This window comes from Saccostrea cucullata, unplaced genomic scaffold (assembly GCF_032062105.1).
Source record: "Saccostrea cucullata isolate Sc308-1 unplaced genomic scaffold, CSIRO_AGI_Scuc_v1 ctg413, whole genome shotgun sequence".
Classification (NCBI taxonomy): Eukaryota; Metazoa; Mollusca; class Bivalvia; order Ostreida; family Ostreidae; genus Saccostrea; species Saccostrea cuccullata.
Genome location: NW_026927571.1, coordinates 163748 through 178413, shown reverse-complemented (window position 1 = coordinate 178413; position 14666 = coordinate 163748). Strand labels below are relative to the sequence as shown.

General features: G+C 34.1%; 3 protein-coding genes across 4 annotated transcripts in view; all 3 read left to right on the top strand.

Moving 5' to 3' along the window:
* The first annotated feature begins 207 nt into the window (after positions 1–207).
* On the top strand, positions 208–5399 carry LOC134274794 (uncharacterized). Its single transcript, XM_062757023.1, has 5 exons — positions 208–319; positions 1107–1358; positions 2128–2712; positions 2985–3088; positions 4143–5399. Exons 1-5 carry the CDS (start codon positions 208–210, stop codon positions 5397–5399), a joined length of 2310 nt encoding a protein of 769 aa, XP_062613007.1.
* Positions 5400–5509: 110 nt separating this feature from the next.
* LOC134274814 (uncharacterized) lies at positions 5510–6875 on the top strand. The gene is made up of 3 exons (XM_062757050.1): positions 5510–5739; positions 5984–6255; positions 6347–6875. Exons 1-3 carry the CDS (start codon positions 5589–5591, stop codon positions 6380–6382), a joined length of 459 nt encoding a protein of 152 aa, XP_062613034.1. The 5' UTR covers positions 5510–5588; the 3' UTR covers positions 6383–6875.
* Positions 6876–10531: 3656 nt separating this feature from the next.
* The window catches only part of LOC134274802 (protein mono-ADP-ribosyltransferase PARP14-like), a 40268-nt gene continuing 36133 nt past the window's right edge, over positions 10532–14666 (top strand). The window contains exons 1-2 of one of the 2 annotated variants that reach the window (XM_062757033.1): positions 10532–10713; positions 11259–11342. In XM_062757033.1, the coding sequence (XP_062613017.1) occupies positions 11301–11342 (42 nt within the window). In that variant the 5' untranslated portion in view covers positions 10532–10713; positions 11259–11300. The other variant, XM_062757032.1, reaches the window with a different exon arrangement.

Sequence of the window (14666 nt, the reverse complement as noted above, 5' to 3'; positions counted from 1 at the left end):
GGTAATCAAGCATTGAAAAGATATGAAAAGTATTGCAATTTTACTGAAGGAACATTCTATTAGACAAGGAAAGGGGCCTTTGTAAATCACACTCAAAGTGAGAGAGGTTTTGGTGATATTTTTTGGTTCGACGTATGACTTTTGATCTCACATGAATGAAGCAAACTTGAATAGGTTTTAAAATCATGAAGTATGGCACACTGGGCAATGTCGATCGTTACTCTGGATATTTCACTTACAGAAAAAGATCTAGAAGAAAATGTTCCTTTGATTGGAAGTGATGACAGAAGTAACATAGACTGGTTAACTCCCTTGACAGGTAGGCCAAACATCAACAAAGCATCATATACACTGTACATGTAAAATTGAGGGAGTAAAGTTATGTCCGTTAAACAACTTATAATTAAGCAATTATTATTTTACTTACTTTTCAAAACGAAAATAATTTTTGGCAATTCTAGGGGATCTTGATGGCGCAACAGAAGAAATTGCAACATACTTACTCTGTATGCTGTTGTATAACCAGCCATTGAAACAAACCGATCTAGCCTCGGAGGAATGGAATACGAAGTTGAACCTAATTCGAAATCATTTACAGTTGGAATCTGCACTAAACAAAACAAAGGAAGATGTTTTGAATGAGTTAAGAAAGAACAAATGGAAAAAATTCATTATTTTGGACAGTCACGCAGACACGATTGGTTTTGCCTCTACCGATGCAGAATCTGAAGTTTTTCGAACTTTTTTCAAATCTGCCGAGAAGAGACATTTAGAAATGTACAACTCCTTAGAGTTTTGCATTCTAAACTTTTCAAACGATGTGATAAAGAAATATTGTAGATCCAACACGTACAACAGAAATGCAGATGAGAGATGCGTTTTGTTACCATGGGACCTCACAGAAAAAATGATTTGCAAGTTGATGGATGATATATTCAACAGCCCCACCATTAATGATCCTAATATACATAATTTTGTTTCTAGGACGTGTAAGATTTTTAAATATTATGTTTAATATTATTCTGATTTTCAATATATGCATCCTATGTTTATTTAAGGATTTAAAATATTCATTTTAACATTTTCAATTTACATGCATTTTTCAGTAAACATTCCAGGAGAAATATTAGAAGGAGGAGAAAGAAAAATTCGACGTTATATTGATTATCTGAAGAAAGGAAAGGAAAGGATTTTCCATGCAAGAGGAATGATTGTTGGCTGTGCTGGTGCTGGAAAAACTACATTATTAAATCGATTACAAAATAAGGGGCGCAAAAAAGTTAAAAAAGAAACCAAAACAACAATAGGAGTGGACGTTCACAGAGATGTATTTGTTTTAGAGGATAATGAATTGACAGGTTTCATGAGTACTATTTTAAAGTTTAAAGTAACTTTCAATTGTCGACAGCTTGACGTGGTGGTTTGCTTTAGAGCCCAATTTCTAGATTATGGAGTTCATCGTTATTGCGGGATGTGGTGATCGGTCCTCCTGATGAGGCCGTATAAGTCCCATGTCGCAGTTGTATTGGCACAAAAAGATCTCTCACTGCTCAGTTGCTAAAATTTCGCAGCTGCCCACCGGCAAACGGTGGATTCTTCACATGAATGAAAAATTATCGAGAGAGACGTTAAACAACAAACAAAATATGACAAATTTTCCTATTCTTTTTTTGTCACCCTGCTAAGAATATTGTAGACATTGTATTTGGTTTCAGTCAGTTTGAATGGTGCCATACCACTTTAAAAAGGCCAAAATCGTCTCTTTTCTTCAAATGAATAAAATCAATCAAATAAGATACAACCACCACGTTGAGATCAAAATCATCATTTTTCATGTAATGAATGTTTCGAAATCCGTTAATGTATTGATACGGGAAAGAAAACCATATCTTATCTTATTTGACTTACTAAAATGTTTTAAACTTTCATAAAACTTTTTTTATATTTAGTTAAAAGAATTTTAAATTTTTTTCATAACAGATTTTATTACCTCGTTTTCATAATGAGTTGTCAGGTATCAATGCAGATAATAAATGTTTTCTGAAAAATTTGTAATCTAAGAGCTATTGCCATTAGTAATATACTTTTCAAAATTAAACACGGTCTATAATCACTTGTTTTTTCTAGTTAACAAGCAAAAAGTTGACACATACTTTCATGTATGCCCCGAGGACAACGTATCATACATGCATCAGACCTCAGTTGATGAAACCATGGCAGAAGAATCAATTGCAAGTGATGATGAAAGTGACGCAAGTGATGATAATTCGTCTCAAATACCAGAAGAAATAAAACCAAATGAAAAACATTCACTCCCTCCAAAAAAGAAAGAAACGGACGATCATTCTTCCCAAGGCTTACCAAGAATTAGTCATGTAAATAACCAGCCATCCACTGTAGCAGCTGAAACAATTCCCTTTACAGAAAATATGGAAACTGTCCTTAGTGAATCAAAGAACACGAAGGAGATGGATGTAAACGAAAGCACTTTCATTGCAAAAATGCTGCATTCTGCGTCTTTTCATCCAAAAAAGCTTGTTACTTTCCTTGATTTTGCTGGACAGTGTGTTTATTACGCCTGCCATCAGATCTACCTTAGTCCAAGGGCATTTTATCTTCTTGTCGTAGACATGTCTAAAGATCTTCAAGAACCTGTAGATGAAAAGGTTAATGATCAGGAGGGTACAATGTTTGAAAATTGGACTTACGAAGGTACTTCCATTTGGAAATTCACACCGTTATCTTTCTCTCATGAGACGTAGTTGTTCTTAGTATTATTATGAGAGAAATATTAAATAAATATAAAATTAATTTTATTTTCGTGAAAAGATGTTCAAGAACATTGGGTAAATTTTAATATCTAGTAATTTTAATAAATTAGAAGAAATAATTATGATATTGCGATTAATATAATGAGGACATGTGAATTTTATTTCAATATTTTATTTTAATTACTGATATTTTTTTTTAAATTTCGTTTTCAGATTATTTTGTGTTTTGGATGAAGTCGTTGCATACATACAGTAACCCCCGACTACCTGTTCCAGTAATTCTTGTTGCCACACACGCGGAGAATAAGAGTCAACAGGTACATGTGTTCATTATCACTCTGTTATGCTGCATAGGTTGCCTGCGTATCTGCATATATACTAGAGATACTTTTTCTATTCAAACTTTTCATAAAACCGAGATATCTCTACTCAAAAGCAGCAAATTTATTTGAACAAAAACATTTTCAAACATTTTGCTTACTTACTAGTATTGGCAGTATGTCAGTCATCCTCGCAAGCCAGGGGTCCTGAGTCCACACGTTGCCGTTAGACTATGGGGAACGTGTTGACTCAGGACCCCTTGATGTATGCTTAGCCCTTCCTTACCATCCAAGAGAAATCTTATGATCTAATCTAACGACCAATTAGAAATAATACGCTGATAAAGTCGAATATAAGTGGATGTTTTTCATAGTACATGTACAGTACCTAGTAACTCTTAGGTCATTATTTACATGCTGCATTTGGCTACGAATTTTCCTGTTTTTATTCGATCATGACTAGGAGTACAAAGCGAGTGTGAATAGTCGACAGGGGACGCACACTAGCTCCTCCCTAGCAACTGATCCCATCTCGAATGTTTTAGGTGTCTGTGTTTGCTCTGCTCCTTGTTTATTTTGTTGGAATGGACTTTTGAGCTTGAATACTGGTATTGGCAAACAAGATGAAATTTAATTATATACAATGTATTACGTTATGAACATTTACGCAGGTTCTCAATTCCTCTTTTCCCAACAAGAAGATAGCGTGACGTCTATCTCATGAACTTTAGAAATTCATTTGGAACTTTTTTGAATAATGCTACATGTAGTATATGTCGAATTAAAAGTACAAAGGTTTATTATATAATAGAATGTGAAGCATCCTGCTTTATTTTGTTTATCATATTTATGGGTTTACATTTTGTTTAATTTAAGCTTCATAAATAAAGATATTTTATTAATGACCGTAACAAAACATTTATTTTACTCGTTAGTTTTTAATTGGAACGAGGCAAAAGTATCAGAAGAAGATTCGGGCTTAAACTCTTAATTACAATAAATAAATAAATAAATAAATATATAAATAAAATAAGGAAATGTATATTTTTAGGAAAAAGAGGACTTCTTTAAAAGGATATGGAAACTCGATGAAAAAGGAATAAAGATGAAGGAGCATTTGGATCCAAGAAGACAATTTACAATAGGACTTCCAACAAAATTTTCATCTGATTATAGCATGTATAGGGCAGAAACGGATGAAATAAAAGATTGTATTAGTCAGCTTGTTCAAAAGCAAAACCATTGGGGCGAATTAGTGCCATCATCTTGGGTTTTGTTTGAATATGAGCTGAAAAACAAATTTTCGAAGTCGAAGATAATAGAAACAAAATTATTAAAACAGATCAACGACGGATTGCCTGAAGAAATGAAAATGTGTGAACAAGAATTTCAAGATATGCTGAGATTTTTCCACGAAATCGGAATCATTTTGTATTTCAATGCTGCAGGTCTGCGGGACTATGTAATACTTGATACCCAATGGTTCGTAAACGCATTCAAACACATCATAATGGATAAAAAGCAAACGGGAACCGAGTATACATATGTTAGAGAATGGGAAATCTTCTACGAAACTGGTGAAATGGGTGATGATCTGTTAGAGGAAATTTGGAGACATAAAGCCGAGGATTGCTTAGATTACAAAAACACAATACTTTTATATATGGAGAGGCTCGGACTTATAGCTAAGATATCACCAGGAGATAGCAAATCAAAGTTTTGGCACTTTATTCCATGTGCAAACAGAAAAGTCTTCGATCCGGAAGTGATCAAGGATTATAGGTGTACTCCAACACTTTGTTTCAAGTTTGACTTTTTATCTAATTTTTACTTTCATCGTTTAATTGCTGCTTGCCTTGGATCAAAAGGATGGAAAATATTATGCGACGAAGAGGGCAAACAAGGAAAGTGCATTTACAGAAACGTTTGTCTTTTTGCGTATGAAAATCAAAAAGTCCTTGTAGGAGTACATAACAATATAATACAAGTCCAGATTCTTTTCAAGGAAGATGATCAAAATATGGACTTTGATGTCACAACATACATCAGGCACCATATAGAACAAAACCTACAGAGACTTGCCACAACGTTTACGTACAGCGCATCCTATACTGTTGGATACAAATGTAAAATAGACTCATTTGGAAGTGGAGACACTTCATTTATAGAAGAAACCGACATTCTCGGAGCTGAAGACATGTCCTGCTACCTTTGTCCAGTGCAAAAATCTCACCAAATTCCAGTCAATGAAATTTTCAAGATTTGGAAGAACAGATTAAAAGGCAAATATTTTTATCTATATCCATAACCCCAAAAAGTCACAATGCATTGTAACGTTTATTTTTTTTTATTTTTAAAACACTTACTTTGTTTTACAGTCTATGGATCCAAAGTATTGAGGAAAAACTTCAGCCAAATCTCCAGTCATGTAGCTGCTTTAAGTAAAGAAGAGTTCCATCAACTTGTAAAAGGAATCTTTAAAGAAAATGTGTACAAAATGGACAAAAAGGCCAGACTTATATTTCTTGCAGATGTTCTTCTCAGTGGAAATGAAAACTGCTCAAAATTAGTAATGTCCATGAAACCATATGTTGGTATCATGGTCATAAGGAAAATGTGCGATAGGTGTCTTTCCATGGAAGATATACGTAAGATTTGTTTCCAAGGTTTTAAACAGTTTAATTACATTTTCTCACAATTTTATGCATGTACATACTACATGTAAGTAATGCCAAGAGCAGTAAAACGTTTCCGTTGCTTTGAAAAAAAGGGAAAAAAGTACACTGTACTTGAACAAAGACTTAGAAGGAAAAACGTGTACATGTAAGTACCTGATAGATAAATAAAACATTTATTTATTATTTATCTAATACTTGCTAATATTGTTTGTAGGGCACCCAAAAACAAAACACAAGGTGGAGTTATCCGCAATTCAGGAAAATCGCAATTTGTTGATATCTGAACTTGAACCCATGGAATTGACAGATATATTGTTAGAAGAAGGAGCTCTTTCTGACCAGGAGTATAAAGATATTATGCTTTTGGATAAAAGGGGAGAGCAAGCGACACGACTGTTAACCTTACTTGAGAGAAAGGACGAGAGTTCGCTGGATTCTTTTATTTATGCTTTGGAGTCGCTGGGTTTTTCTGTTATACTGAGAAAGGTTCGTGCCATGCTTTATTCTTATTTCTTGTAATATTTTCAATAACTTTTAATAACATCTTAATATTCTATATTTTCTTTTTCGATTTCAGATAGGAACGCTAAAAAGAGTGCACAATGAACAATAATGGAGACTATATATAATAAGTGAAGGATATCTACTTTAATATTAATACGTTGATGATTCTTAAATTGTGGGCATTATTCCAGTACAATATTTAGATAGATAAACTACTGTTTTAGGCAGAATTTTTAGGGCAGATATAAACAGCGCAAGTTGTTTGTGTATTATTTATTGATACAGGCATTACACATACATGTACATGTAAAAGAAATTAATAAATGCATAATATATAAAGTCTGAATCGTAAAATTTTGGACGTTCAATGTGTCATAGCACAGGCGGCTCTGTAGACAAACTTTCATATCCTCCCAAAACAGGCGTTATTTGTCTCCTACCGGTGAAACCGGATGGGGGGAATTTAGATTTCATCCTCGTCTGTCTGTCCGTATGTTCCATATGGTTATCCGTGGTTTTTTTTTCAGACATTGAGCTGATTTTTGGTGACTGTATCTTGATAATTGGCTAATTGATGGAAACCATATTACACTAATGTCTTACCGGTTGGAGACTTACATTAATTATAGTATAATTAGTATAATGACTATTGCTAATGCAATACTCTAAAAATGCTTATTTAGTTTGAATAACACCACAGCCGTCCCCCGTTATGAAAATTGGACGTCCAGAATTTTAATTTTAATGCTTCTATAAAACTTTTTAATGAATTAGCAAGTGGGTATGAATTGAATGGGTATAGTCTCGAATACATGTATGAATTTATGCATGAAGTGTCTTCTCATAGCAAAAATAAATTTATGATAATATTATACTTTTAGCACTGTATGATTTTTTTTTTGTGGTCATTATGCAGTATGCATTTGTCATTACGTGAATTTATCATAAGGTCCATTCGATCACTATGTGATGGTATAATGTGATTTTTCCATACTTCACATAATTTTATGTATTCATCAAGACAAGGCTTTTCCAGTATAGTCTGAAAACATATATATATATATATATATATATATATATATATATATATATATATATATATATATATATATATATATATATATATATATATATATATATATATATATATATATATATATAGTTATATAGTTATATAGTTATATATGTTAGTTTAAATAATAATTAATTTCATTACATGTATTGGTAACAATCCTCTGTTAAAACTATGTCCAAATAACTGTATCTCACTTCTATTCTCATTGATCGTGTAGTGTAGGGCAGCGCTGCGAGAATTCCATCGGCATCGAAAGCAAGTTTTTTGACTTGCCTAGATAGCCGAGCGGTCTAGCGCGCTGTTCCTACACTGCTAGGAGACAGATTCCGAAGGTCGACAGTTCAACCCCGGGCTGGGGCGGAAGTGGGTATCCATGTTAAAGTGAATTTCTTGGTGCTTTCTATATATATATATATATATATTAATTTACTTGATCCTCTGAAGCCATTTTTAGACTCGCGGAGGTATTCATCAGGTCTTTACGTCGCGGGTTCGAATCTACAGCGGGACATGTAAAGTACGTGATTTTATTTTTTATTTGAGATTCAAACAATATATACGTTTTATATAAAATGTGTTCTTTTTCCATTGCCCCGATGAGTATCATACAACTTAAAATCAAAGTACTCAGAAGTACAGAGAGCCGGGCTCATTTACAGAGTAGAATGGATTTCATGAATCATGTTTATATTTTGATGAAAAAATTATTTTAAAACTATCAATATAAATGATAAGACACTGACAGTGAGTTTTTCAATCCTAATACCACGTCCACGGTCCGATTTTGTCAGAATCAGAATTAATCTGGTACCGCAGCTGAATGTAAACAAACAGGTCAGTCTGGTTCCCTCTCCTGTTTTACCTCGTATGTGCATGTAGAGAACTACGGTAACACTGATTATCAAAAATCCTTACGCTAATGAACTATGTTCTTTGACTTATGAAGTTTTCAAAGTCATTATACTAATGTTTATTTTATATAGATAAAACTTCGTTTTATTTTTGTTGCTTTATTTAGCGTTTGTATTATCTCAAAAGCGGTTGAGAGTAAGAACTATATTTTTGCACGTAACTTTAAAATGGCGACTATGGGGTCAACATCCTGCCTTGAACAGGATCACATAAGCCGGCAATTGCTCTTTGAGCAATAAGCCCGGCTAATGAATGCATGATGTTTTGTGCACATCTTCATAATTTAAATTTAACCCCCCCTCCCCCCAATGTAAACGTTTATAACTTATCATGCTTATAGGTTCTGTAGATATTGATGGCATTAGTCAGGCAAGCTTTTTGAAAAGCTGTTGCTTGTATATATACATATATTAATTGAAATGAATTAATGATGTAAATTATGTGAAATGTGCTGAAAATTTTAAAAGCAATTTTTGCATATCTTTAGCCAATTATTATTCACAACGTAGCCTTACACGCATACAGGTATAAATATGCAATAAAAGTGATACATGTTGTTTTGATGTTTTATTGGCCGATATTAAGATAAGTTTGTGCAATATCAAAGGTACTTATAAATTTAAATATAGGTCCTAACACAACCGCAAATTGTTACCTATACACGTATACATGTTGCATAGTTTTATTTTCTTGCTTGCATACACAAGAGCCTTGATTTGAAAATACATTGTACAGTTCAATTTTGATATCTCGAACACTGATATCTTGAAATACCATGGGTATGCCAAAGTGATTTTGAGATTCTCAACCACTGTAAATAATTAATATCGATATCTCGAATCCTTGGATATTTTTCTCGGTTATATCAAGTTCGAGATATCGATGTTTGACTGTATTTGAAAATGATCACCACAAATGGAAAAGGTATATAGAAGGCACCGTCTTTATAAGTCCTTGTCGCTAACATAAGTAGGAGTGCTTGATATTAAAGTGACATCCACAAGTGCGTACAGTGTATGTGTGGGTGGGTGGGGTTAATCTGTCCTTTGTGCGAAACACAAGTGACGTAGTTTGCATCGGGATTGATTAAAATGCTGTCCTGATTTATAGATTTGCTCTTTGCGAGGGGATGCTCCGCTTTGTGGTGCTCTTCTTCAAAATTCTGCACATAGGCATCGGAAGCAAATTGAAAGTGGGGGGGGGGGCTAAACCAAAAAAAAGCCTAATTTTCAGTGCCCATGATATGTATATATTTGCAAAAAAAAAGTGGGGGGGGGGGGGGTTAACCCCCCCCCCCCCCCCCCGGTTCCGACGCCTATGCTGCACTACGTAGGTTGTCCAGTAAAATCATAGACAAAGTTGCCTATACATGCATAATTTATTTAACGGTAAAATATAATTCATGAATCAAATTTAACTTTTCACAACTCAAGAATACATTATTCATTAATTTTGTTTACAGTTAACCAAATCATTTTATGCGAATTGATATAACCGTTACGTTTTTCATCATTCATACATGTACGATTGGACCTCAACAGCTTAAAAGCTGTTGAAACTTTCACTGAAACACTTGCACACCCTCCAATTCTATTGATTAAAGATCAAGCGATTTAAATGTACACAAAACAAAACCAGGGCTGATGAATGGATGGTACAACATCCTCATCCCTTACCATAACCACTCTCTGAGAATATTCATTATTAACACAAAAACATATTAAACTGTTAAAAACACATGAGTGAGTTCCTAGTTTATCATACCCGTGTTTTGATATCTGATACATGTATCATATTTCGTTTTTGTTGAGATTTAGAGATTGGTATGTTTAATACTGTATATAAAATACATGTGCTAAACTTTAAGGTAAGATACAAAATATTATGAAAAAAAAGAATGATCATTGATTTATTTTTTAAATAATATTGAAGAATATACACAACAATAACTCTTAGTTATTGTAACATGTAAATACTGGTACACAGAAATATACAAACGTAGCTTTTATATATACGTACAATATTAATATACAAAATATATACAGTGTATACATATTAACAAGTTCTTTGGTTTATAATTTGTTTAAAATCTTTTTAAAGATTGTGAGCACTTATGAGCTGTAAAACAGCTATATTGTTCGTATCTTCTTGCATAGTACAAAGTAATAAACACGTAGACGGAGTTCAACTACTTCGACAAGTTTCCCGCCATTTGTCACTTGCAATCGAAAGTGGAAAATACGCATGCTCAAAATATACGCATGTTTGGATTTTCCTAAAGTTTTCGAAAGTACAACAACGCTAAATCTAATTGTCAGACGAATTATGTGATTTTCACTGTAAGATACTAAAGGAAAGGGTTGTTTGATGAGAGATCGTTGCATGAACAGGCGATTGTGTTTACAAACACAGTGCTCATTGAAAGTTGGACAGAACTTGAAAAAAGGTATTTTGTAAAAAAAAACAACAAACAAACAAACTAAACGTTCGTAAATTAGTGATTTTTTTTTTGTAAGACTAGTTATATAAGTGATGTAAAATGACGAACTGATGACGAGGAAAGGGTGAATTTTAAGTAGTTTCGAAGGTTTTGTCATCAAAATATTTCTACTTTCGTTTTGATTTCGCGGAAAAGGTGGACAAGGGTACATGGAAGTAAAATGATCAGCTGACTTACCCTGATAAGTAGAAAAGAAAGTTACCCAAATAATAATTATATTTTCTTATTAATGACCTGTTTCAAATAAGAGGGACGGATTTTTCAATTGTTCATATTATGACAATACAGGTAAGCCCTAAAATGTAGTTTCTTTATGATCAGTATTTGTCATGAGTGTGTATAATATTTACATGTAGGCCTAGGCCTATATATATGTAAAAAAGGAAAGACTTTTTATGTGAATATTTTTTTCACTTATTTCGATATAGAAATGGTAAACCTGCATGCACTTTGTAGTAAACCATTGATTGATTTGAATATAATTTTTATTAAAATTAGATCCACTCCACTCTTGAGCCTGTTTGCATGCAGAAGTAGAGTATGTCAGACAGTGAGGAAGAAAAACCATCACAAAATATGTCGGTAAGAGACAGAATTAAGGCATTAGAAAGCATGACACAGGCTCCCCCAGAAGTTGGTCCCTCTAAATCACCCCCCGAGTTGTCATCGGAAACGCCTTGCATGCCTTCACAATCTGCAGCCCCTGGTCAGGTATTCATTGTGAACTTTAGTTTTTCTAGAGTGCTTTTGGGTGCCTGTACTTCTTAAGTTATTACTTAAAAAGCTGAGCTGTCTGCAGTTTGAATACTTAATCAATATTATCTCTTTAGCCTGAATTGTATGCAATCATATAGTGTGTTGTGCTTTCTTATTCATACTATAATAGGGACAGCTTGAGGATTTATGTATACCGGCACATGTATTTTCATTTTGCACTGATACTTATGCAGGATCTGAATTCAAAGCATTACTCGTAATGTAATATCCATCTACATGTACTTTCATTTTAATTCTAGTTCAATATATAGAACTCATCATTGGCTATTTAAATCTTGAGTATGTACAAGTATATTATGCCAGCTAGCTTTTATTTTTGTCAAATTGAAAAGTGAATTTGTCTTTTTTTCTAACTTGGGCTTTATACAACCAATAATTTTTAGCTCACCTGAGCCGAAGGCTCAAGTGAGCTTTTCTGATCACATTTTGTCTGTCGTCCGTCTGTCCGTCCGTCCGTCCATCTGTATATTTTCGATGCCATGCTACAAAGCTTTTTGTTATTTTTTTTCCAAGGGGAGATAATCAAAAAGCAGCCTTGGGTAGTGTAGATATTAAATTGTTAAAATCATGTGAATATATAGAACAAATCTTTTTTATCTTCTTCTCAAGAACCACTGGGCTTTATTTAAAGCATCCTTGTGTAGTTTAGAAATATATACAAAATATGACCCCCGGGGGTAGGGCGGGGTGATTATGCAAGTTTTACTAGAAATATATAGAACAAATCTTTAAAAATCTTCTTTCAAGAACCACTGGGCCAGGAAAGTTTTATGTGGAAGCATCCTTGGGTTGTGAATATTAAATTGTTAAATAAAATAGGGAATGCAAATTTTACATAGAAATATATAGAACAAATCTTTTAAAATCTTCTTCTCAAGAACCACTGGGTCAGGAAAGCTGAAACTTATGTGGAAGCATCTTTGGGTAGTGTAGATTCTAAAATATTAAAATCATGTAAGGGGAGGGGGTAATAGGAAGAGGGGAAATTTATATTACCTAACTTACTCAGGTGAGCAATGTGGCCCATGGGCCTCTTGTTTACTTTCATTTTAGAAATATATACAAAATATTTATCATATTTACTCAGTGTTAATTTGTAAATTCTTTTTAAAGTGGTGTAACAGAAAGGGAAAAGTTTCAGTTTATGATAACTGGAAAATTTGACAAAATTTGTTAATTAATAAAAAAAATTATTGTTTTGGCTGGAATACTAGTAAGTTCTTTATTTTGATTTAAGTTAAAGTGATATATGGTGTATTTTTGATAAGTTCAGACTAACTAAAATTAAAAAGATCCTTCTATTTGTTTTGTTACTTTATATAAAGATAGGACTTTCCTGTAAATTACCCAATTTAAATCAATCACATTTCATAGATATCACAGATTTAAAACAATAACCGATTTATTTCTGACTCGGAACTAATATAACGTGGTTATATTTAAGTTCAAAATAGGTGAAAATTTGAATTTGAACATAAATAACAAAACTCTTGTAAATCTAGGCTTAATCTCGTATTTTTATTTTTTAGCTCAGATATGCCATATATAGCTTTAAAATAATGATAAAAATTATTAAAAATATATAGTCAGAAGGCAAAATCATTTTTAGCTCACCTGAGCCGTAGGCTCAAGTGAGCTTTTCTGATCAAAATTTGTCCGTCGTTGTCGTCGTCGTTGTTGTTGTCGTCGTTGTAAACTTTTCACATTTTCATCTTCTCCTCAAAAACCACTGGGCCAATTTCAACCAAACTTGGCACAGAGTATCCTTGGGTGAAGGGGATTCAAGTTTGTTCAAATGAAGGCCACGCCCTTTTCCAAGCGGAGATAATCATGAATTTGTTAAAAATTAATGGCATTTTTAAAAAATCTTCTTCTCCAGAACCGCTGGGCCAGGAAAGATGAAACTCATGTGGAAGCATCCTCAGGTAGTGTAGATTCAAATTTGTTCAAATCATGACCCCCGGGGCAAGGGTGGGGCCAAAATGGCCGACCCAAGTTTTGCATAGGAATATATAGGAAAAATCTTTAAAAATCTTCTTCTCCAGAACCACTGTGCCAGGAAAGATGAAACTCATGTGGAATCATCCTCAGGTAGTGCAGATTCAAGTTTGTTCAAATCATGACCCCCGGGGCAAGGGTGGGGCCAAAATGGCCGACCCTTGTTTTACATAGGAATATATAGGAAAAAACTTTTAAAATCTTCTTCTCGAGAACCACTGGGCCAGGAAAGATGAAACTCATGTGGAAGCATCCTCAGGTAGTGCAGATTCAAGTTTGTTCAAATCATGACCCCCGGGGCAAGGGTGGGGCCAAAATGGCCGACCCAAGTTTTACATAGGAATACATGTATATAGGAAAAATCTTTAAAAATCTTCTTCTCCAGAACCACTGGGCCAGGAAAGATGAAACTCATGTGGAATCATCCTCAGGTAGTGCAGATTCAAGTTTGTTCAAATCATGACCCCCGGGGCAAGGGTGGGGCCAAAATGGCCGACCCTTGTTTTACATAGGAATATATAGGAAAAATCTTTAAAAATCTTTTTCTCGAGAACAACTGGGCCAGGAAAGATGAAACTCATGTGGAATCATCCTCATGTAGTGTAGATTCAAGTTTGTTCAAATCATGACCCCCGGGGCAAGGGTGGGGCCAAAATGGCCGACCCTTGTTTTACATAGGAATATATTAGAAAAATCTTTATAAATCTTCTTCTCGAGAACCACTTGGCCAGGAAAGATGAAACTCATGTGGAAGCATCCTCAGGTAGTGTAGATTCAAGTTTGTTCAAATCATGACCCCCGGGGCTAGGGTGGGGCCAAAATGGCCGACCCAAGTTTTACATAGGAATATATAGGAAAAATCTTTAAAAATCTTCTTCTTGAGAACCACTGGGCCAGGAAAGATGAAACTCATGTGGAAGCATCCTCAGGTAGTGCAGATTCAAGTTTGTTCAAATCATGACCCCCGGGGCAAGGGTGGGGCCAAAATGGCCGACCCTTGTTTTACATAGGAATATATTAGGAAAGTCTTTAAAAATCTTCTTCTCGAGAACCACTGGGCCAGGAAAGATGAAACTCATGTGGAATCATCCTCAGGTAGTGTAAATTCAAGTTTGTTCAAATCATGACCCC

Coding starts and splice junctions, on each gene's coding strand:
- LOC134274794 (XM_062757023.1), top strand. CDS start 208: ATGTCGATCGTTACTCTGGATATTTCACTTACAGAAAAAGATCTAGAA. Junction 2,713..2,984: donor TGAAAATTGGACTTACGAAG/GTACTTCCATTT, acceptor TTTCGTTTTCAG/ATTATTTTGTGTTTTGGATG. Junction 3,089..4,142: donor CGGAGAATAAGAGTCAACAG/GTACATGTGTTC, acceptor GTATATTTTTAG/GAAAAAGAGGACTTCTTTAA.
- LOC134274814 (XM_062757050.1), top strand. CDS start 5,589: ATGGACAAAAAGGCCAGACTTATATTTCTTGCAGATGTTCTTCTCAGT. Junction 5,740..5,983: donor TCTTTCCATGGAAGATATAC/GTAAGATTTGTT, acceptor TATTGTTTGTAG/GGCACCCAAAAACAAAACAC. Junction 6,256..6,346: donor TTTCTGTTATACTGAGAAAG/GTTCGTGCCATG, acceptor TTTCGATTTCAG/ATAGGAACGCTAAAAAGAGT.